At 38.2% G+C, this 23,513-nt stretch overlaps 1 protein-coding gene across 2 annotated transcripts in view; it reads left to right on the top strand.

Moving 5' to 3' along the window:
- klhl29 (kelch-like family member 29) overlaps nt 1-23,513 on the top strand; it is a 263,285-nt gene that overhangs the window by 238,130 nt on the left and 1,642 nt on the right. For both annotated transcript variants that reach the window (XM_039648010.2, XM_089118884.1), the window contains one exon: nt 17,381-17,574. In XM_039648010.2, the coding sequence (XP_039503944.2) occupies nt 17,381-17,574 (194 nt within the window). The remainder of the gene's footprint in view (nt 1-17,380; nt 17,575-23,513) is intronic.

The following is a 23,513-nucleotide window of genomic DNA, read 5'->3' as shown; positions in this document are numbered from 1 at the left end:
TGTCGAGTTTAGGGTATGGGTTCTTGAGGCTTTTTTGTACGTCTGGTCATGGTAGATGTACCACAGAAATTTCGTACATGTCGGTCAAACATATGGCGGGGGCTGCTACGTTAAAGGTCACTTCCTGTTGCCAGCAGGTGGCGCTATGACTTAGGGTGAATGTCGGCATGTAGATTTTTTCAGGGCGGGACTCTAGTCAAATGTGTAAAATTTCGTGCAGGTCTGGGCATTTACAGCCAAGTTATTACAACTTCCTGTTTCATGGCGAATCTTCGACGCCACGGACACGCCCATCGACGAAAACGCGCAGATAGCACAACTTTACATCGTCAATGCCTTTAGAAGGCACAGCAGAAATTTTAAGTCCATCCGACTAAATCCCTAGGAGGAGTTCGTTAAAGTACGGAGTCTGTAAATCGTCCAAAAATGGCCGCCAAATTCAAAATGGCGGACATCCTGTCGAGTTTAGGGTATGGGTTCTTGAGGCTTTTTTGTGCGTCTTGATATGATACACGTCCCCACCAAATTTCGTGCATGTAGGTTGAACGTGGACGAGGGGCTAATTTTTTCCAATTTTGTAGGTGGCGCTATCGTGCCATTTTGCGGCGCCCATCCGCGAAACCCACAAAATACGAAATTTTTCACCAGTCCTGACATGCGTGCCAAATTTGGTGAGTTTTTGAGTATGTTGCGGCCCCGAAAATGGCACTTACTTTGCAGAAAAAAGAAAAAAAAAATAAATAAATAATAATAATCCTAACAGTTTCAATAGGGTCCTCGCACTGTTAGTGCTCGGGCCCTAATAAGTGTATTTTTTTTCTCACTGCACTAGCAGATATAGAGATCTATGCTCTGACGTATTAATATCTCATGCAGTTTTATTATTGAAGTATCTTAATGATTTTTTTTTATTTACTGACAAAGTCAAATAATCAAATGATCAACTTAGACTCACTAAGAACTAGTTGTAAAACACAATATTTTATATTTTCAGGAGGCATAATCATATATGTTAATATTTACAACTTTATAATAAAGTGTATAAATAAATGTATTTGTGTAAACCAATAAATAAATGCATAAACAGATTATTCATATTAATATATATAATTGTTTGATCCCGAATAACAAATACACATATTGTTGACATGTTTTGATACAATCTGTATTGTGAAAAGCACTATATAAATAAATGTGACTTGACTTGACTTGACATGTCCTGCTTAGACTCACTAATAACTATAATATCGTATGCATTGCTGTTTCTAATGAACATTTAATTTGCTTCAAGGATTTGAGACATTTTAACACATAAGCATAGTAGTTTTTGCATAATTACTGTAGTGTGCATGTGCAGATTCTTTTCCCATGTTGTTTTTTTCAGTGAGACTCTTCAATGGTAGTCCCATGACAAATTTACAGTGAGGCTGTAGTCCATTAGACACCATCATAGGTGTGACAAATGAATGGATGGCCAGGAAACGCCAGTGCCTCACGGCCCTATCTCACGGTCGCCTGGGCCCAGAAAAGCTTTATGGTCTGAGATGAGAGATGCCCCCCTGAGGGTCCATTCACTTCCAGCCTGTCCCGGCCGATATTCAGATATCCTTCCACAGAAACGCTCTGACAGTAATCCTGTTCCTATTGTCCTGTAACCCGAAGAAGCTGTCAGGCCCTTCAGTGCACCCTACTGAGCACACACACAGTCTGAGTTTAGAAACACTATTCCACACAAATGGATGCAGAGTAGACCTCGGACACATTTTCAACCCTTTCCACCTGTTTTCTGACGATACACTCTTAGAAGAAATGGTTCTACAGTATTTAGAACCAGAAATGGTTCCATCCCCCGCTTCATATATGAAACTCTAAAATGGTTCTATATATAACCATTTTTTTTGGTAAAAGGTTCTATTGGCCATGTATGGAACCTGGAACAATATAGAACCCAGAGGAACCCTTTTTTAAGAGTGTATAGAACCTTTTAGGGGTTCCAAATACGTAGCGCTTATAGATACGTATAGAACCTTTTTTGCTCTAAGAGTGTAGCTGTTCGTCTCATTTTAGCTACGGGTCAGAAATTAATGGTTGCTTTGGGAAAAAATTTTACAAAAATGCCCCCTAATTTCAACATAAGTGGGGAGATAAATGCCCCTGCACAATTAAACTAAGACTATTACAGCTGTCGCAATTAAAGTGAGATGTGAAATCAAAATGAAAAGTGTTGATTGCAGCTTACAAATGTTGCATCACATTTGTTTTAATGTATTTTTCACAGTGTTGAGCACAATAACCAATTATGCTCTATACAATGGCCAATCAGAAGCTTTTAGATAAGTCAGCGTGGTAAACGCGCTCACTCACTGAATTCTGAATCCGCACTCTCACAAATTCTCTCATCATAAAGGAGATATTTGCATATGACTTTATTTTAGAGTATGTGCACTTATGTGTATTCGCAGTGTATTACCTAAGAAAATCCTGGACGATATAAGGTATCTACATGGGTTAGGTTTAGGGGTATATGTACATGCAAAACAGGACTGTAAAATAAAGTGCTACCTTTATTGCTTTTTTACGCATCAAGACTTTGCCAGCATGAAAAACAAAATGGTTATTCAAACTGTAAATCAATTATAGAAAGTGAAACACGTTCTCACTCTCAACTCGTCACATATTTACGCTTGGTCAGGACCCATTGTTTTTAACGCACAGGGTTCCCTTTTAGTGTCATTTTTCGACGTGCACTTCATTGCGTTCAGTTGTTTGTCATTTACGTCAGATCAAGCCGCATATAATTCTTTGCATTTGTAAAAGTAGAAATGATTTTATACATTTTCATACATTCATAGATATTTTGGATCACCACCCCATCCACTTTTCAACAATATAAAATGGATAACAGGTCAATAAAAGTACAGTCACAGAAAAAAAAAAACGTGTAAAAGTACTCGTGTTGCATTCCAAGTCTTTGGAAGCCATACGAAACACAGAAAGCCATACGAGTGGAATAACCACACATAAACTTTATTTTGTCAAAAATACAAACATGTAAATACATGTTGTTCACATACTATTGTAGCCCAGTTTGTGCTGAATACAGTGTAATGAGACTGTTTCACAATGAAAGCTGACGCAATGCTTCTTTCATGATCTGAGATTTGCAGCTTTTCTGCTCCTCACACAAATCAATCGTTTGGCCTTTCAAAAATTCTATTTGTTGACATTAGTTAATGAACACAAGTTAACAAATGAAACTTTATTGTGAAGTCTTACCGAAATTGTTTCATTGTTTAATAAGGTAATTATAAAATTGCCCTTATGCAGGTAAAAAAAGAAAAGAGTGGGCAAGTATTGCACCTTAATGGTAAAGTTGATGTCTGCCGCTGGTGTGCGCGAGTGTGTGTGTGTTCACGTAATGATGGGTGTAGGGGGTGTGATGTTCATCACACCCCGCTGTGATAATCCAGCATGCGACGGGATTAGGAATCTTCAGAGCGCCATCACCCGCTGCGCCCGCTCCCCCTTCCTCCAACTTTATCTACCCCGCTAGTTAACGGCCCGTCCCCTGCCTCCCGTTCCTTCTGCTGGTTTGGAAAATGAGTATGAAGACGAGCCAAAACCTCCCTAAACCTCTTCTCTAATTACAAACCTCTCGGCTCCCGTTCCCTTCAGCCCCGGCTCCACACGCGTGACCGCGGGCAGCGCTCGATAGCCAGACTCGCTCAGCGGGACGGCTCGCTCCATCCCACTCACTTCACTGGGCTCGTGGACAGAAAAAGCTTCATCTTCTTCCATCGTCTCAGAAAGGGGCATATTTAGTCCTAGTCGGTATCTAATGAGAAGAATCTGGACCTTATGGAATATGTTTGCACTGCTTCCCTAAAGAGGAACTTTTAGGTTTCTTTAAGCATTAGAATTTGATTGGAGGAGTATTAGAGGTTGGATTGGAGGCCAACTTAAAGGGATAGCTCACTTAAAAATTACAATTCTCCTCAAGTTGTTTCAAACCTGTATGAATCCCTTTCTTCTGCTGGGTTTATTCTTCTGCTGGGTTTATTCTACTGTGTCTCTAAAGTACAAAGAACTTTTTAGTTATGGATTCAATGCCGTTGTTCGCACTGTGAAAAATAAAACCGGATTTTTTACGGTAAGAAAACGGCAGCTGTGGTTGCCAGAACTTTACTGTTAAAAATGCGGTAGGAATGTTAATTTTTACATTTCAGTTTTACAGAATTAACTTAAAATTTACAACAATAAACCGTATTTCATTTTCTGAACTGTAAATTTAACGTTTTTTTCACAGGAAAATTATATCACAGTTATTTACCGTATATACTGTAGTACGGAAACTTTCTGTTAACCAATTAACGGTTTTGCACTGTAGCATTTTTTACAATCATTTACCGTTAAAAATCACGATTATTTTTTACAGTTTATTTTTTTATAGTGCTTTATAGAAATTACAAAAGAAAATAGAAAAGAACAGAGTTTATTTGATATACACATATACAAAACTGTTCGAAAGTTTTGGGTCAATGAGATTCTATTCTTGAAGAAATTTATACTTTTGTTCAGAAATAATGAATTAAAATGATCAGAAGTGAGAGTTAAGATATTTATAATGTTCTAAAGTTTCAAATAAATGATTCTGTTCATCAAAGAATCTTGAAATAAAAAGTATCATAATTTCCCTAAAAATATCAAGCAGCAAAACTGTTTTCAACATTGATAATAATCAGAAATGTTTCTTGAGCATCAAATCCTCATATTAGAATGATTTCTGAAGGATCATGTGACACTGAAGACTGGAGTAATGATGCTGAATAAATTACATTTCAAAATATATAAAAATGTATTTAAAAGTTATTTTTATATTTAATAAAATTAATATTTTTACTCCAGTTTTGGTGAGCAGAAGAGAAATAATCTATTGTATTTTTTATTAGCTTTATACATATTAATAACTTTGTAAATGTATTAATTTCTTTGTTTTCGTTTGTTATCCTCATTACATATTAGCGTATTGTTGCTGATTCTGTTTCAAGGCTCTTATAAATCATGGCACAAACAACAGCAATAATATTGAACGTTTTTGTTGATTTTGTGGTCAAAGTTTCCCATCATCCATGATAATAAACAGCGAATACTTCACATAGACATTGAAACACCCAATGGATTGTGCTCAAGGAATATGCTGGATTTTAAAACATTTATAGTTCTTGTGAAACTCTTTTAACAAGACTCGGCTCCATGAGCCCCACAAACTTGGGCAGATCCAGCAACTATACTTTCTCTAGGCAGAAATCATTCTAAATCTGCCTCAAAAACACCCAGTGTCATCAGCATACATTTCACAATAAACACAGAACGACAAAATTATTGAGTTTAAACACATCGAATTCTTATATTTGGCCTGAGGTTAAGTGGGATCGTTTTAGCTTTTGCTTCAGTAATAATGTGAAATTTACTTCATAAAAAAATGACTAAAATCTGATAAAACGCTTCAAATGGGTCATACCAGAGACTATTTATATAGAGACATGCCACTTCCTCAATCCTTAATACAAATGTATAGTGAAAACCTGTAAAACCAAAGATGACGGTTGTATGCAAATGCCCCGCCCCCCCCCCCACTGGACAGCCAATCGTCTGCTTTTAACGGTCAAGCTGGGAAACATTTAAATACGTTACTATTTGAAAAGGCGTGTCTCCCGCAGATTGATAGAGGCTCGCTGATGCCCGCAAATTAGTTAAAATCTCCCAGAATCTAGAGCAAGCGAGCAAGAGCGCGCATTTCAAACTGTGCAGCGCGCGTGACAGAGAGCGAGAGAACCCTTGCGCATGCGCAGTAAAAATATAACCTGTGGGAAAATGGCGTTTTAAACCTTATTTGGGGGCAAAGTCATCAAACTTTTTCAGCGATTTTTATTATATTTTACTGCTGTTTCTATACATGCAGTTTTTATGTCCCGGTGACCAGTGAAAGTGCAGTTCTGACTCTCTGCCCATTCATTTAGATAGAGCCTGGTCTTGTTAAGTCCAAAAGCGGCGTTGCCAAGATGGCGGCCGAGTGGCATGACTTGCTTGAAAGGACTTTGGTCATACTCCAGTGTTTCGTCAAAGGTGGACCTCAAGCTCATTCACAGAGGCCTGTGCCCTGAATATTCACTGACCCCAGAGCAGCCGTGGCCCCCAGGGGTCACGTCTCCAGTCATGTGTGCTTTGACAGGGATATATTTCGGCTACACCCGAGGAGGGTATTAGGTTGGTGAAAGTAATGGATGTCTGAGCGAGACTGTGTACCATCAGCCAGATAAATGACTCGCTGATGGTTTGGAAGATTTCCAAGTTGCACCGGCAGGCGACTCATTTCTCTTGTTTCGTCCTGCGCTCCTTCGGCCCCTCGAGCTGTGGAAAGCCGAGGGTTTGCTGACGGAAGTACGGCTTGTGCTTGAGAAACAGGGGGTGAGACAACAAAACCGCAGGAAAGATTAGGAATATCCACATTTTTTTCTCCAGGAAATATGCTGGTTGGCACGAGATATTAGATCGTACTGTTTTTATGAAGTCTCCGTGGTTCTGGAGATCAGGTCTGTTGTGGAGCATTAGCTCATTACAAGTCAAGAACTGAAAATACGTTTAAAAATACTCATAAATCCTTCAAACATTTTAATAGTACTTTGAATTGCTACTTTCTGACATTCTCTGATGTGATTCTGGTCGACCTACTCAACAGTGTGAAAGTGTGGTAGTTTTATGGTAGTTTTTCTTTATGAGTAGTGAATACCATTCAAAAGTTTGATGTCAGTACATTTTTGGAAATTAATTGTTTATATGGCAAGGATGCAATGAATTGATTAATAACTACAGTAGGGGCATTTATAATCACTTTACATAACTTTCTACATATTAAACAGTCATGTTAATATGTAATAATATTTCACAATATTTAGTTTTTACTGTATTTTTGATCAAATAAATCCAGAAGTGGTGTTTCAAAAACATAAAGAAATCTTATCAACCCCAAACTTTTGAACCGTAGTGTAACTTTATGAATGAATTGATATTGCAGCTGTAGATCAGTGGATGTACAGTATATGACAGCAGGGACAGCTACAGATTATGACTAAGATGCAACACTTTTAGAGCACTTTCCCTTTAAGAGTGTATTTGAGTGAGTTGTTGATGCAATGATAGCAGAGCATTATAAACCAGATTTGAAAATAAATATTTATCTCTCTTTAATACTGTAGGTTATTTAATTATGTGGTGATGACTAAATCATGGTTGAAGTCATAACTGTAAGAATGGTAATCTGACCCTTGTGTACATGTTAAATATATGCATTATAGATAGATAGATAGATAGATAGATAGATAGATAGATAGATAGATAGATAGATAGATAGATAGATAGATAGATAGATAGATAGATAGATAGATAGATAGATAGATAGATAGATAGATTTACTCTTTTTTTTCCCCACTGCAAATGATGTACTCATCATTTGAAATTAAATCAAGAGAAAGGTTGAAATGTAAAGTCACAGATAAAAGGAAAGGAATGTGGAGCTGTATCTTTCTTTAAAAGCAGATGGCATGCAGCATTGAAAGATTTCTGTGACTCGTTAAAGACACCAAACACATGTCCTCTGAGTCGTGTTTGGTGTATGGTAAGCACCGCTTCATTCAGCACATAATGAAAAGGGAAGCTCCGGGCCGGTAATGAAGTCTTAGGCGAGCTTCCGCGGCCGCGACGGTTCACGCCGTGAGCTTTGGTAATTGGCGCATGACCTACTCCGCCGTCGAGTTGTAATGTCACAATTTGTGTGTGATGCACAAATCCAATTAAGTCCGAGTGCTGTGCAGAGTTCTCCTGATGGAGGCTCAAGGTGCCCTCTGCAGTGATAGAGCGAGATTGAGAACCGATACAGTTTGTGCACACGCCACTGGAAGCCTAGAAGAGCCACATCACAAATTGGTGAGATCAGAGAGATTACTAGACATATCTGTTTGGGCTGATTGTACTGGCGCTTTAAGAGTAGGTAATGTCAGCTGGCAAAAACATCTGATGCGTACTGCAAACAAAACTAAGAAGAAGATTTTAGTTTTATAATGTACACTGATGAGCCAAAACATTATGACCTGTCACAGGCGAAGCATCTGTCATTGATCTCCTAACAAGGTCTAGGTAGATTAGATGGTAAGTCAAGTCACCTTTATATATATATATATATAATATATATATATATATATAAATATATATATATATAAAATATATATATATATATAAAATATAATATATACAACAACTCCCAGAATGCACTTGCTTCACTGCCCTAGGAGGCCACGCCTACCGGTAACAGAGCGCAGTAGTTAAACAACAAGTCTAGGCTACTAGTGTGTCTCCGTAATGAGTCTGCCCGAAAATGTGTTTCAAGATCACCCAAAATGTCCATGATTTGGCTTTTGCGTTCTACAGTCGCCATTCATTATGTTTACTGTGGCGAGCGGGACGAGTGAGGGCCGCGGGAGAACGGCGCGAGGCCAGTGGCGTGATTACCGATGAGTGAAACCTGCGAGACGCACCGGCCTCAAATCTCTCACGGAGGAGCGGGAATTTTCTTAGTAATGCTACTGATCACTTGTTTAGCTTTCATGTAAACACAACATTCAGATTCACCAATGGAATGAATTCAGTTAGATTGAAACAAAAGCTGTACATGTAAACAATGAATGGCGACTGCAGAAAGCAAAAGCTGAATCCCGGACATTTTGTATGACCTTGAAGGTCGGGGTCGGACATGTCCCGGAAAAAGAGGATGGTATCCCATTTAGGATGCTTTCGTCATTACATTGCAATTATACTTTTCAATATTGTATTTTATATATACATATATGTATATATATATATATATATATATGTATATATAATGAACCAAAGTTTATTTAAATGAGTCGAAATGACACCCCCCTCCAGAGCTTATTAATTTAATTTATTTATAGGACAATGATTTCTGTCAATATTCATCTTGACCAAAGTTAGAAGCTCTAAAGAATTAATTTACAGACAGCGATGAAGTCATTAGCAGCACACCAGATAACACACATCCTAATTAAAATGTTCAGAGACATTCTGTGCAAAGGTTGATAATATCCTTGTTTTTTAAAAAAAAAATCTACTTTACAGTTCGGTTTTAGTTGGGTTCAGCATGTTTTGCTTCATTATTTTTTATCTTGTAGACATTTTGATTTGATCCCATTCCAAGAGTCACGATTCAAAAATTATTCTTGAACATATTTTTTTCCCTTTTATTAATTATTCTGCTATGCAGAATGTTTGTTTACATATTTTAGATATCCGTTTTGGTTTAGATATATATTTTGATACATATTTGGGTTTTAGTGAATGCAGTTTACTAAAATGCAGGATTTACTAAATGCAGTTAGACATATTAATTTATTTAATTATATCAGAATAACAAGTGAAGTGATAACAGGGATACTCCAAACAAAAATGAAAATTCTGTCATCATTTACTCACCCTCAAGTTGTTGCAAACCTGTATGAGTTTCTTTCTTCTGCTGAACACAAAGCGAGATATTTTGAAGAACTTGATAGTATTTTTTTTTTCTACTATGGAAGTCAATGGTGCCAAACAACTCTTTGGTTCCAATCGTTCGTCAAAATATCTTCCTTTGTGTTCATCAGAAGAAAGAAACTCATACAGGTTTGCAACAACTTGAGGGTGAGCAAATGATGACAGAATTTTCATTTTTGGTTTCATTTTTACCCACATGTGTAAGCTATTATTTTTGGATGTTTGTAATTTTTTATCAATATTGTAGTGACATTAGAGTATTCAGAGTGACACAGTATTGAACTGGACACTAATTATCTCAAACAATTGCATATCTAGCAAGGCCTGGCTTTCATATTTCTTAGATCCTTTATACAGTAGCTCGTATCACAGCAGTTCCTCAAAACTGACAAACTGGACCCCATGTCCAATTGAATGACCTTTATAAAGACCTCAAGAAGCAAAGGTCACCTCTTTTCCAAAGAGAATTGGCAAGTCTATTCTCCAAGAAGTACAACTGTGGCTGAAGATCGTTGCTGTCATCCCGCAGTGTCCCCGGACAATTAACCTCTGATCCCGGTGACAGGTACAGCGTTTGTAACTGTACACGTCTGCTGCTTTCCAATGCAGGCAGGCCTGTCAGAGAGCTCAGATGCAACCTAGCGTTTCCCCTCCTGCTTTACAAGACGTTCTTAGCAGAAACAATTAACAAAGTGAGAAATCATCTGGCTTGTTTACACAACGCTGCAAGATTTTGCAATAAATCACGCTGAGATTGTGACATCACTGTGTCCAAATGCTTTCGCATTACAGCATTTCACTGCAGGAACGCTAATGCGTAACTCATTTCCTGCGCTGATTACCTTGAAATAAAAAATACACAAGTTTAATTGCAATGGCGTGTACGTGTGAGGAACATCCAGCGTGAAGCACAAGCCGTCAGTGATGTCTCTGTGTGGGGCCGTAACCTCAATTACAAACCGCTTTAGCCTGCGTGAAACAAGATTCAGGCGGCAAATTAACTCCGTCATATGCTGCTTTTTTATTGTGACGGGCCACAAAGGTGAGAGTATGTCTTATTTTGGCATCAAAGTCGACTTTTCAAAAAACGCACATCTATTTTAATGCATTTACCTGTCAGAATAGAGCTAAGAGTAGTTGTTGGACGCCTGCAGAGTTTCCGTACACAGCGCAGGGTTTATCGCTCGCCAAAACTAAGTAGGAAACTTGATTTAAGAAGAAATTTTAGACTTAAAATGAATAACGCAGATTAAAATGATTTGTATTCTATGAAGTATATTACATATTATATAAATTAAACAAATAATATTTTTAATGAAAATCCACAAAAAAGTGGGTTTATGTACGGATGTAATGTAAATTAAAATATAAAAATGTTTTTGTTAGACAAACTTCTTTTATGACGCAGTTTAACGTGTTTTAACGTGGCTGTTTATTTATTACATGCCAGATATTATAATAACATATTTTATAATAACAAAGACCACAATGAAAAGAAGACTTGTGCTGTCCTTGGAAAGTTGAGATGCACCCTGCTTTTATTGTCTAAATAAAAAAGAAACATTCTTATTGTACATTAAATCGTTTTTAAAGTATTACATGTATTGAATCCTACATGAATAGACGTGGATTAAAGCCAATAAATGAGAGACAGTGTTTCAGTGATTTTGCCTCTGAAAAGGAGTGTAATTAGGCATGTCGTGAAGCTGAGAACGCTCTTAAATGCTGTAAAATCATTATAATGGCCTCTCAGGGCTCATTTCTTTTCTAAAATGGCAACAGCAGTAATATGGAATATGTTAATAATTATTAATTAAAGTTCCCACCACGATGCTAGCGAGTGTGGTTTCTATGAGTGTGTTGCTATGCAGATGTCAAAGTGTTCTGCTGATGTTAAGCAGTGTTATTATTGTTAAAGGCACACTACGTAACATTTTTTTTTTGTTTTCGTTTCAAAAAGTGTGGTTATCTCACCCTAATTTCACTATGGTAGCCTATTATAAGCGTTTATATTTTAGACCTGTTAGGATGGTTCTCGCTGGAAATTGCGTATACGTCACTCGCCCGTGTGTCTTGTCATATCCGTAAATAGAGGAAAGTTGCTCCGGCTACTCTGACGCGTGTCTGGTCAAGTCAAGTCAAGTCAAATTTATTTATATAGCGCTTTTCACAATACAGATTGTATCAAAGCAGCTTCACAGTGATAACATGAAAGTAGTACAACACAGATCTGGTGTGGGAGTGGTATGGGTTAGTTAGTTGTCCCAACGAGTGAGAAAGCTTGACATTGAGTAGCTAAATCTCCAACCTCCAGGGAATCACGTTTTAATAAAACGCCAAATAGAGGAGAGTCTGCTAGCAATAAGAGAAAGTGACACACTAACACAGTAACATAATGAGGGTCCCTACATTCAAAGTGAGAACTTTGTAAGTGTACAGACTGTTTAATATGAAGACAGAATATGACAGAAGCCATCTTTGGAAAACAGTCTTGACAAGTCGAACCTTCAGCGAGCTACTGAACTGTATGAGCGGCGTTCGTGGTTCGACTTGTCGAGACTGTTTTCCAAAATGGCGCCGCCTGTGTACACGAAGTGAACTGTCTTTATAAAGTATCTTCTTATTAAACGGTCTGTACACTTACAAAGTTCTCAATGCTTCGGTTTGCATGTACGGACCCTCGTTATGTTACTGCGTTAGTGTAGGGCTATTTTGAGCCTTGTTAGTGGTATAAACTGGCGATTTCTTTTTACTCATTAAATGCCCCCATATACTAGCGTTATACGCTAAACCGTTTTTAGAAACTCTTTACATTCGATTATCATGAAAAACAAATCTCAGAGAACGGTTGACTAGGTACCGATGTTTTATTAGACCAAAGGTTCATTTTGCGCTGGAGTTCTCCTTTAAAGCTGCTCATCTCCTGATCATCACAATAAACGTTTACCTCCAACAGGCTAATGAAATGTATCACCATGGCACATTAACAAGGAATTCAATTTGCAAGTTGCAGGTGTGTGTTCGGCACTGGAGAGATTACAATGAGCGGTAATGATGATTGTTATCGCTTGACCCTTATTCCAGTCCTCATTGTGCAATGGAAACCGTTAGCGTGTTTATGCCGCTGGCATGGCGAGGGGAATGAACTTGACTCTTGACTGAAACCGTGTTGTGTGAAAACACCTGAGAGGGGCGAGAGATAAGCAGGTTTGTCGCTCAGAAATGCCGTCTCACTTTCGCCGTAATTTAAAGTCACCGGCTTTATCAGAGCGAGCATGAGGAGATCTTCTATTCAAGTTTCTGAACAGCCCTCATCACTGGATGCGCATCACCGTCTTCCTCCGACTGAACTCGTTGGTTCCCTGTGGCCCGCACGTTATCAAAGCAGCCAATCAGATCCTCTCCCTCCCTTCCAGCTCTCATGTGATTAAATGGAGAGTGTGGACTGTGAGGGGGTGAGTGTGGGTCACAGTACAGTAGCTCTTATAATTATAGGAGCACTGATGATATCATCATAGAGAACAGATCGCGTCTATATATGCCGGCGCATCCAACCGGATAACATCGATAGTGGATATGTCTCATTATGTGCTTCATACCTTGTTCACTCCATCTCACTATCATTCCTTTCCCTTCATAGTCGTCTCTATATCGCACAGGCCTGTAAAGGTCGAGCTATGAATCTGATCAATACAGTGTTTAACTTGGCTTATATTTCAACCACAAATTTGAATATCGTGCAAAAGTTCATTTATTTCAGTAATTCAACTTAAAAGGTCACACACTATTATTTTACATAGCCTCATCACATGCAAAGTGAGATATTTCAAGCCTTTTAATGAAAACCTTTTCACTATATTCTAATTTTGGATTTGGGGTTTTCATAAGCTGTAAGCCATTATAATTATCTAAATTATAACAAATAACGGCTTGAAATATCTCACTTTGCATATGTAATATATTAGTTTCACCCGTTAAGTTGAATTACTGAAATAAATGAACTTTTGCATGATATTCGCCTGTGTTTTTCACAATCAAATAAATGCAGCCTTGGTGATTATAAGAGACTTGATTTCTTCAGAGGACTGAATAAACTACATAAATAGAGCCCAAAACTCTTTTTTTGAAACAGATTGTTAATAAAATGAGGTGATCATCAACCCTCATGAGGTCCAACTAAACCAATCATATGGGCTGTTTATGTGTCAGCACTAGTGTAGAAATTAAGAAATGACATTCATTCAATGGCAATTCATTATTGCTATTATTTATTATGTTAATTGAATATTTTAGAGAGCCATTCAACATGCAAGTGTTTGTGTGTGTGTTTGTTTGAAAGTGTGTGCGCGTGCGTGTCCTTATGTGTGAGAAAGTGTGTTGGTGTGTGCGTGTGTGAGAGAGAGAGCGTGTGTGAGTGATTAAAAAGGGAGTCTGACATTTTTTGTGATTATTGTCACGGTGTAGTGTGGAATGAAGACAGGCTGAGGCTGACGCGAAGCTCAGAATACAAAACAAATCGCAAAATACAAAACATTTACTCAAAAACTCCAAACAGGTACAAGGAAGACTGGCAGAAGATTACACACACTCTCCATGAAACATAATCAAGAACCGACAAGCTCAGACTGAAACAGAGAGAACTAAATACAGATACAAAATGAACTCTAACAAGGTGACACAGATGATCATGACGATGAACAGGTGGAATAAGTTCAGGTGTGGAGACAAGAGGATGCTGGAAAGTGTAGTGAAGATGACGAAGACAGAATGGTGCAGACAAAGACTGAAAATTATATAGTCAGTGAATAATTTTTCAATGATTATTAAACTTTATGAATTAATTTGCTGAAGCATGTCGATTTTCTTGCAGTTTTTAAAGTCTTAAAATGTCTTCATTTTTACCATATTAAGGCTTATAGGTCAAATATTTAACAATTTAATTAATGGGCTCTTAATTACAACAATAAACGTTTGCATGTTATTTCAGCCACATTGAGGTCTAGAGAGAAAGCCATTTTAGCTGCCCCACTTTAGCTGGAATAGATGTATTACAGTGGCTGCTTTCTGTCTAAGCAAAAGAAAGATTCAAGGATAATTTCTGCAATAATGTGTTTAATTACCCGCCAAATTGGTATCAAAAATGAAGATTATGCACTGGGGAAAATATTTAGATCTACCTTGCTTAATTTGAAATGTCTTAAATACATGGAAGTGCTAAAAAAAATTAAATAAATAAATAGAAAGGATCACATTTTACTTTCCAACACATGTTGAGACATTGTTACAACATACATTTTTTTTTAATTTAATGTTCAAATAATGTTTTGGCAGATAGAACCTTATAATTCTATAATTCTAAATAAACATTTAGAGTCCCTGTTATTTTCATGTTTCAATGAAACTTGTTCCCCATTTAAATTTTCCTATATGTAATGCAAAAACTTTGAAGCTCAATACCTCAAAACTGCTCAGAACGCAGAAAGAACCTTATAATTCCAAGGGGACGATAGAACAAATGTTCAGCAACTACAATAGTAACTCACAGACAATAAATAAGACTGATGGGACCAAACAAACCACAAAAAGCTGTTTTTTGTGTGTGTGTGTGTGTGTCACAACACTGGAGACAATAATCTTATTGAAGTGTGCACTTAAAAAGTAAAAAACTTGTCAGAGGTAAACTCAAGATAGTTTGTCAGTCGCTTGTCATTACTTGCAGGCTTTTTGCATTATTTGCTGGCTGCGGCGGTCTCAGTCGATTTGTGCTAGCGGTTGCTAATGTATTTGTAGCCCAAGGCTTCTCTATTCTTTTTCTCATCATCTTTATACCTCCACTATAATGTTGCCTGCAGTGAATTGAAATATTGGCAAAGCTGCTCATGCATTTATCATACAGAAAGTATCTGCGGTTAGTAATCAGTTACATTCGCTTCATAATTGTGTTCCATGTCCTCCTCAGATGTTTGATTCATTGCGTAGTTAATCAATAGCCGCAAGAGCTAAAGCATTTTCCTATACGCCAACCATTGTCCGATACTCTCAGGAACTGTTCTCGAGACGTTCCCCGAAGCTGAGTCAGCCGGTCGCGGTGACCTTTTCAGTGGCATGATCGCCCTGAGACAGACGTGGCTGAAGCTGAAGCGGGTGTTGCTGGATCTTCTCAGTTGTCAGCGAGAGCTATTAGAGGCCTGATTACTGATCCTGAGAACAATAGCTGAGGATGAGCTCTCCAGCTGGACTGCTCTCTGTTCATGCGTCTCATAGCAGCTCATGACACGAGGAACGGCGTTCCACCGTATGGTCGGAGGACTCTGCGGGGTTGTACGTTGAAATGTGCGTGACTCATTAACAGAAGGGCCGTTTCATTAGACATTTCATTATTTCAAGGCTTGTGCAACATTCCAAACTGAATGGATTTTAAATTGAACTTAAATTTGAATTGAAGTTGCAAACAGGATGCAGAATTGCTTTCGAATGTGAATAGATCAAGGCTATCTCACAAGCAATTCATAAAAAAAATTGTACGAGTGAGTAAATGGTGTGTAATTTGTCTAAACCTCAGTGATTTTGGGGCGGGGTCAGGGGTAGGTCATTCACACCAATTAGGCAACTGGTAAAATATGTAAAAATAGGAAAAAATCTTGCAAATACGAATTAGCCACCTTGTAAAATACATACAAATTGCAGTGAGATTGGGTTGTAATAGAATCAAAATGAATTGTATTGAACTAGTTTTTAACTAGAAATGCAGTTTGAATGTTGCCAATGTTAGATGGATGGATGGATGGATGGGTGGTGGATAGATGTTTGAAATACCAACTATTTAGCCTATATATTGCATCCTTTTTTAGTAAATTAGCATTAACTTCTGTTGATAAATTCCATCTTTTTTTATGAACAGCGCTTTGAGAAGCTGCTTTTAAAGGCGCTATATAAAATAAAGTTTATTATTATTATCATATTTAATCATTATTTTTTTAATTGTTAGATAAACTTCTGTTAAATATTTTTAATCTGATAAATATATAATTTATATAAATAATCTTTAATATATTATATATATTTATAAAGTTATAAATTATAATATACATATGTATATATATATTAAATTATATATATATATATATATATATACTTTTATATATATTCTTTAATATATTTAGTATATATATATATATATATATATATATATATATTAATGTATAAATATATATATATATATATATATATATATAATCTGATAAATATATAATTTCTATTTACTAAAAATTTGTTGACCAGGGTGGAAAGCACTTAATTACCCAGAATGCATATATTTCAATTGCAAACCAGTTCAAATTTCATTTCAACTCTGGCCAGTTCACGAATTGACACTAATGAATTGAAAGAGAGCTAAATCTTCCAAATTCACCCAAAATACAGTTCAGGTGAAATGGATGGAGACTCTAAATTATCCATAGGTGTGTGTGTGTGAGAGAGAGAGTCCTGAGCCATGTAATGGGGAGGTTTGGGGAAAGATATGACAGTACACATACCAACATATGCCAGGAAAATTCATGGCAGATGGCCATACAATCACCAAGAGTCAAATACAACTGAAATGGTTCTTGAGAGAGAGAAACCTTGCATATAGTGTTGTTTTTATATGCGTCCTGTTCACGATAAAGCACTCTACATCTGCTAATCCTGGGCCTTTTTGGGTCACATTGTGAAAAATGTCTGTTGGTACTAAAACTATACCAATATCAGCAACCAATATCGCTTCTGTTTCCTTCAGGTACGACACCATCACAAATCAGTGGGAGACGGTGTCGCCGCTTCCCAAGCCTGTTCATTCGGCAGCCGCCACCGTATGCGGAGGAAAGATCTTCGTGTTCGGCGGTGTGAACGAGGCAGGACGCTCAGCTGGTGTCCTGCAGTCTTACGTCCCACAGACCAACACCTGGAGCTTTATAGAGTCCCCCATGATCGGTAAGCAGATTGTTTGAACAACAGGAATTTACTAATGGAAATTGTTCATTTGTGCATCTGAATTTCCACCCAAAGACAATTTAAAAACGAGTATGTGTCAACACAGCACCAGAAGGTGGTTCTGTGGATGTGGTCTGGCTTCCTGAAAGGCTTTTACGAGGTAGTTTGCTTTGCTCACGGGCTCAATCGTAGCAGAAGAACAGCAGGACTGATATGGCAGAGTGGGACTCGACATCTTTACTTGCAGTAGGAGGTTTTCAGGCTTCAATTAGCTCAGCGATTGCTGTGCCATGGCATCATAAAAGCCATTTCATAAACTACATTAACTTGGTAATTCAATTAAGTTGCATGCAGTACGTGGAACCTAGATAAACAGATTATTCTTCATTTGTCCAACCTCTAATCAGAGATCCTCGTCCTCCCATGATCATCTCTAATAGTTGTAATGATTGGTCATACAGCAATTATGTGAGATCATATGAAATTGCGAACTAAAATTAGACCTTTTACATCCATTGTACTCAATTGTATATTTACTGGCACTGGAGATGCAGTCATAATACTATACAATAAGGTTGTACACATTAAAATATATTTAATATATTGAACAGCAATGCTTTTATTAATCTGTTCACTTTAATTTATTCATATATATATATATATATATATATATATATGAAGACCTCCGATACAAAGCCTCTAAAAGCCACCTCTGTCAAAAATGAGAAAATAATATTGAGTACATAGTATACGTTCATCAAATACTTTCACTTCAAACTCACTACATCCAGCCTCAGCTTATTCAGAAATGTCGGTACTTGTGTAGAAACCTATACATAGGAGCCTGATAGATTATTAATATTAAAGGCTTTTGCTTCTGAAGTCTTCATATATAATATATAACATTAGTTAACTACCTTAGTTAACATGAATTAAGAATGAACAATACTTCTTCCGCATTTATTATTCTTGGTTAATATTCATCTCAACATTTAATACATTACTAAAATCAAAGGTTGTATTTGTTAACATTAGTGCCTTGTGATCTAATGTACAGCTGTATTTTTATTAACTAATATTAACAAAGATTAATAAATACTGTACTTGCTCATTGTTAGTACATGCTAGTTAAAGGAGTAGTTCACTTTAAAAAAACTTTTGCTGATAATTTACTCACCCCCATGTCATCCAAGATGTCCATGTCTTTGTTTCTTCAGTCGAAAAGAAATTAAGGTTTTTGATGAAAACATTCCAGGATTTTTCTCCATATAATGGACTTCAATGGGAACCAAACGGTTCAAGATCCAAAAGACAGTTTCAGTGCAAACTGTTCAAAGGGCTTTAAACGATTCCAGACGATGAATAAGGGTCTTATCAAGCGAAACGATCACTCATTTAATAAATAAATTAAAAAGTTTAAGTTTTATAAGCACAAATACTCACCTTGCTCTGTCCTGTTCTGTTCTGTCCAATGAAGTTCATTATATGGAGAAAATCCTGGAAAGTTTTCTCATCAAAAACCTTAATTTCTTTTCGACTTAAGAAAGACGTGGACATCTTGGACGACATGGAGGTAAGTAAATTATCAGCAACATTTTTTTTCTCCTTTCATACATTAACTAATGAACCTTATTATAACGTGTTACCATATTTACCATTCTGGTAACACTTTATAATAACTGCATGCTATTAATCATTTGTTAAGCAGTAGTAAACAGTTAATTCATCATTTGTAAACAGTTAAGTCATAATTTATAAAGCATTAATATACAATAAGTAGTTTATAAATACAGCTATAAATGTTTTATTCTTGATTTATAAGCATCTCTACAATTATTAACCATATTATATTTTCTTACTTTATAAAGTGTTGCCAATTGTGAGTAAGACTACATGCATCCCGGCAGCAATAGCTTTTGGCTGTATCTCCCTGATTGACAGGCCCGTAAGTCTTTGTGTAATGTTCCCGTCGGCCTTTTTTTACCCAGAGCGCGAGTGTGTCCGCAGTCAATGACCTCATGCTAAAGGCTTTTAAGAGGTTCATTTCCTCAAAGTCCCAGTGTGATTGTGTTGTTCGAAGACCTGCAGTCGGTAGTAAACACTTCTGAGCAAACAGCCAGTGCCAACAAGACAAGCTGTCAGTGAAGGTCGAGCAGGCAAAGTGCCACTAGAAGTGCATGAAGCCACGTGGACTGTGGAGAATTGATTGCAAACAATCGCTTGTACAAATTTCACAAGATCGCAGGGCGTCTTTAGAGTACAGGCACATTAAAAAGTGATTCAGGGAGCCTCTGGACAGTCTGATGAGTTATCACTGAAGCAGCTCACGACTGGGCTCTGCTAGCGTCGGGCCGCCTCGAGCTGCCTCGTCCGCAAACATCTCTAAACTACCAGCGGGAAAGGGTAGCCAGTGTTTAGAAAAACATGCTCAAAGCATGTCAATTGGCCAAGCAGCACTTTGAGACATCCATCAGAGTGAAAAGGCAGTGTGAGAGGGGTTCGACTGAAGCAGTCTCACATTAAACGCTTCAGCTTGTTTATTGAGGACCGAAGGTCGTTGCCGACGTCCTCGCCCCATTTCTCTGGAAATCCAGCCATTCAAACGACTCCTTCCCCGTTTCTTTCGTTTTTAATGGCTTTTTCTCAGCCGCGTTTTGCCTCTCCTGAAAATTGAGCGAGACACCTCTACAAATTGGTGGCACGAACTGTTGTTGTTGTCTTGTTTCACTCTCAAAAAGCTGAATCCCTCATGTCTCCATTGTGCCAGATACAGGTCCCCCCCATTTGATGGGAAAACTTGAGACGTCTTGCCGGTGGCGGGATTTCAGCATCAAAGCAGCAGACCGAGCTTTGGCGTGACGTTCGAGCCCCTCGAGTAGCAGCGGCAGGCGGAACGTGGGCCAAACCCAACAATGAGCTCTGCTGATAGCATCAGCGCTGGGTTAGAAAACGAGACGACAAACAGATAAACAGACTGCCTGAGATTAGGGCTTAACTCCGAGATGCACGCGCTTAGAAGCATTCAGGGAGTTTAAATGAAGTGACTCGGCATAAAAGCAGTCGTTTTGTGAGGGGAATAAAGACGTGTTCGAGGGGGGGGGCTCTTCTTACAGAAGACGACGCCTCCCCCTGGGTTATGCCGACGATCAATTCGACGACTCTTGCTGTGACTGATGCTGGTTGGAGTGCTATAAAAAGAGGGAGTTATCTAGACCGTCACTCAAGTCGAGCGACGGGGTTTTTTAATGAGAAGCGTCTGGCATTCACGCCGTCAAGCGAGAGCCCATCTCACACTTTCTTTTCAACCATTAAATCCAGCGGCTGTTTTACAGATCGCTTCTGTGCTCGGCTTCTCAAGCGAGGAGCATCAGTCGAAGGTGCGGGGAGAAAAAAAAACAAAACCAAAAAAAAAAAAAAAAGCCTTGAACGAAGCCACGTGAATTATTCATAGGTGTAATAAATTGGCCCAGCTGTAATCGTTTGGGAGACAATTTGTGTCAGAAAGCAAAGCCTGATAGCCTCTCTCGCATTCGGCTCGACGACCTTTTCCGTGTTCACGACCACGCGTTGGCCTGTCAGTCATTTGCCTGCTCATGAAAAGATGTGATTATTTCTGTTTCTTGGCCATTTACCCCATGTGAAGAAGGATAGAGTGAGTAAAACCTGTCACGTTGTGAAGGGTTTGCGGGTATTACGGAGGTAATTTCCTCTGTTTGGAATCATTAGGTGGAACAGGTGCCATATATCTGTATGCCATAATTTGTCATTCTCCGCTTAATAACGTAAAGAATAAAGGAAAGAGGGATGTGGGGAATGGAATGTGGCATAAAGAGGCCGAGAAAATCATAAACGGATTGCAAATGGTGCTTCAAACCCTATTTCGTAAGATTGCATACTTACGAGCCACACAGAATGGTGGTCCTCGTTTATTATCCACCGTTTCACAGGAATCTCCCGAAAGAACATTTGCTGTGTCCGAAATCTCCACTCAAACCACTACACCTATGTAGGGGGTAGGAAGTAGAGCACTATATAGTGAGCTCACCAGCATAATAGAAACACCACTTACGGACACTACTCGATCGTGTCTCGGCGCCGTTGATTACATCATCTGTCAGCTGGTGCCGAGCCGGCTCTGGGCTTTAAATAAATACATTACATTATATTGAGCTTATTTCTTCAAAATTTAAAAACTAGAAGTCATTTCTGGTCATTTCTGTTATAATGCGCTACTCCACACATGATCATAACTTATTTTTCAGACTGATCTCATGAAGTAGCGTGTGTATGACACGCCAATTCGTATTTCCATTTTTGGCGTGCTATCTAAACGCATAATCGCCTTTCAGCGTGTTTATGAACGCCGTTGACTTAACGTTATATAAAAATATGACTTACCTCAACCCCGTCCCTAAACCTAACCGTCACTGGGGTTAATGGCATTTATGACTGTTCCCTTACCATCCTAGGTAAAAAAAAGATATGACTTACCTCAACCCCATCCCTAAACTTAACCGTCACTGGGGTTAATGGCATTCATGACTGGAGATTTGCATCGTGTATAGACACGCGGAATGACGCGGACGTTAATGGCGTAGACATATACGCATACACGCGGATACACACGGATAGCTCAAAATGCGTAAAGATAACACGCCACCTGACTCGAAAGTGGCGTATATGTTTATGCAAAAGTCATGATGTCATGTTGTTATTTTTACGATCAGCGCAACATGACATCATGACTTTTGCGTTAACATACACGCCAATTTCGAGTCAAGTGGCGTGTTATCGCATTTTGAGCTATCCGTGTGACGCATTTTGAGCTAACCGTGTGTATCCGCGTGTATGACTACGCCATTAACGTCCGCGTCATTCCGCATGTCTGTACACGCCGTCAAATGTCCGAGCAAAACAAAGCAAAATGTACATCTACATCTGGGGAGCTATGTTTTTCTTTCCTAGGATGGTAAGGGAACAGTCATAAATGCCATTAACGCCAGTGACGGTTAGGTTTAGGGACAAGGTTGACGTAAGTCATATATTTATATATACAGTAATAACGTTAAGTCAACGGTGTTCATAAACAAGCTAAACAGCGATTATGTGTGTTGATAGCACGCCAAAAATGGAAATACAAATTGGCGTGTCATACACACGCAATGCATGATGGTATGTAGGGTTTGGGTTAGTGACCATCGGTTGTACACTCCTTTTCAAAATGCATTCTGGGATACATTGAGTGGACTATATCCACAAGTTTCCGAGGGGCGCTCCTGTAAAAAATAAAGTGGGTGAAACTTCCGGTGACGCGGCAGAAGTAGCATTCCAATGGTATTTTGTGTGTTAGTTAGCGAAGAGGCTAGCTGTTTTTCGGAGAATTATTTTACTATTTAAAGACGCAAATCTTTATGAGAGATGTCGTTACGGAGCTCAGGGACAACATGTGCTGTTCGCGGTTGTATGTATAGCCGAACTAAACTAATTTAGTGGCTTAAACGGGATTGTTTTGAACATAAGCTGAAAACGAAATCAGAGTGATCCTGCCAACGACTGTAGTTTCCATCACCTCCCAAAAGACGACGAATCTTCCTGTGTACATTTGTTTAAATTCTTAATGTTCTATAAACTCTATCAGCATGTGTTTGGCTGTTCTCTACTGATGTTACACCTAAACTCAGGATCAAAGCCTGTGTTGACAGAATACCAAATGTGCCAGTTAATGTATTCAAGTAGCACATTCATTTATAATTTTGAATAAACTCCAAAGCACAATGACTAAGTGTGTATTTTTTATTTTAATTGTTTGTCAGCTCGCACAACTGTCTGTCACCATGCCTTGATGAGTATTGATTATTAATAATGTTATTATAATACTCCCAATCAACTACTGCGGAGGGTAAAGGTACTGTTATTTCACCCTTTTTAATTTCGTTGAG

The sequence above is a fragment of the Pimephales promelas genome, chromosome 13, assembly GCF_988280905.1.
Source record: "Pimephales promelas chromosome 13, fPimPro1.hap1.1, whole genome shotgun sequence".
Lineage (NCBI taxonomy): Eukaryota > Metazoa > Chordata > Actinopteri > Cypriniformes > Leuciscidae > Pimephales > Pimephales promelas.
This window is presented reverse-complemented; position numbering and strand designations above follow the sequence as displayed.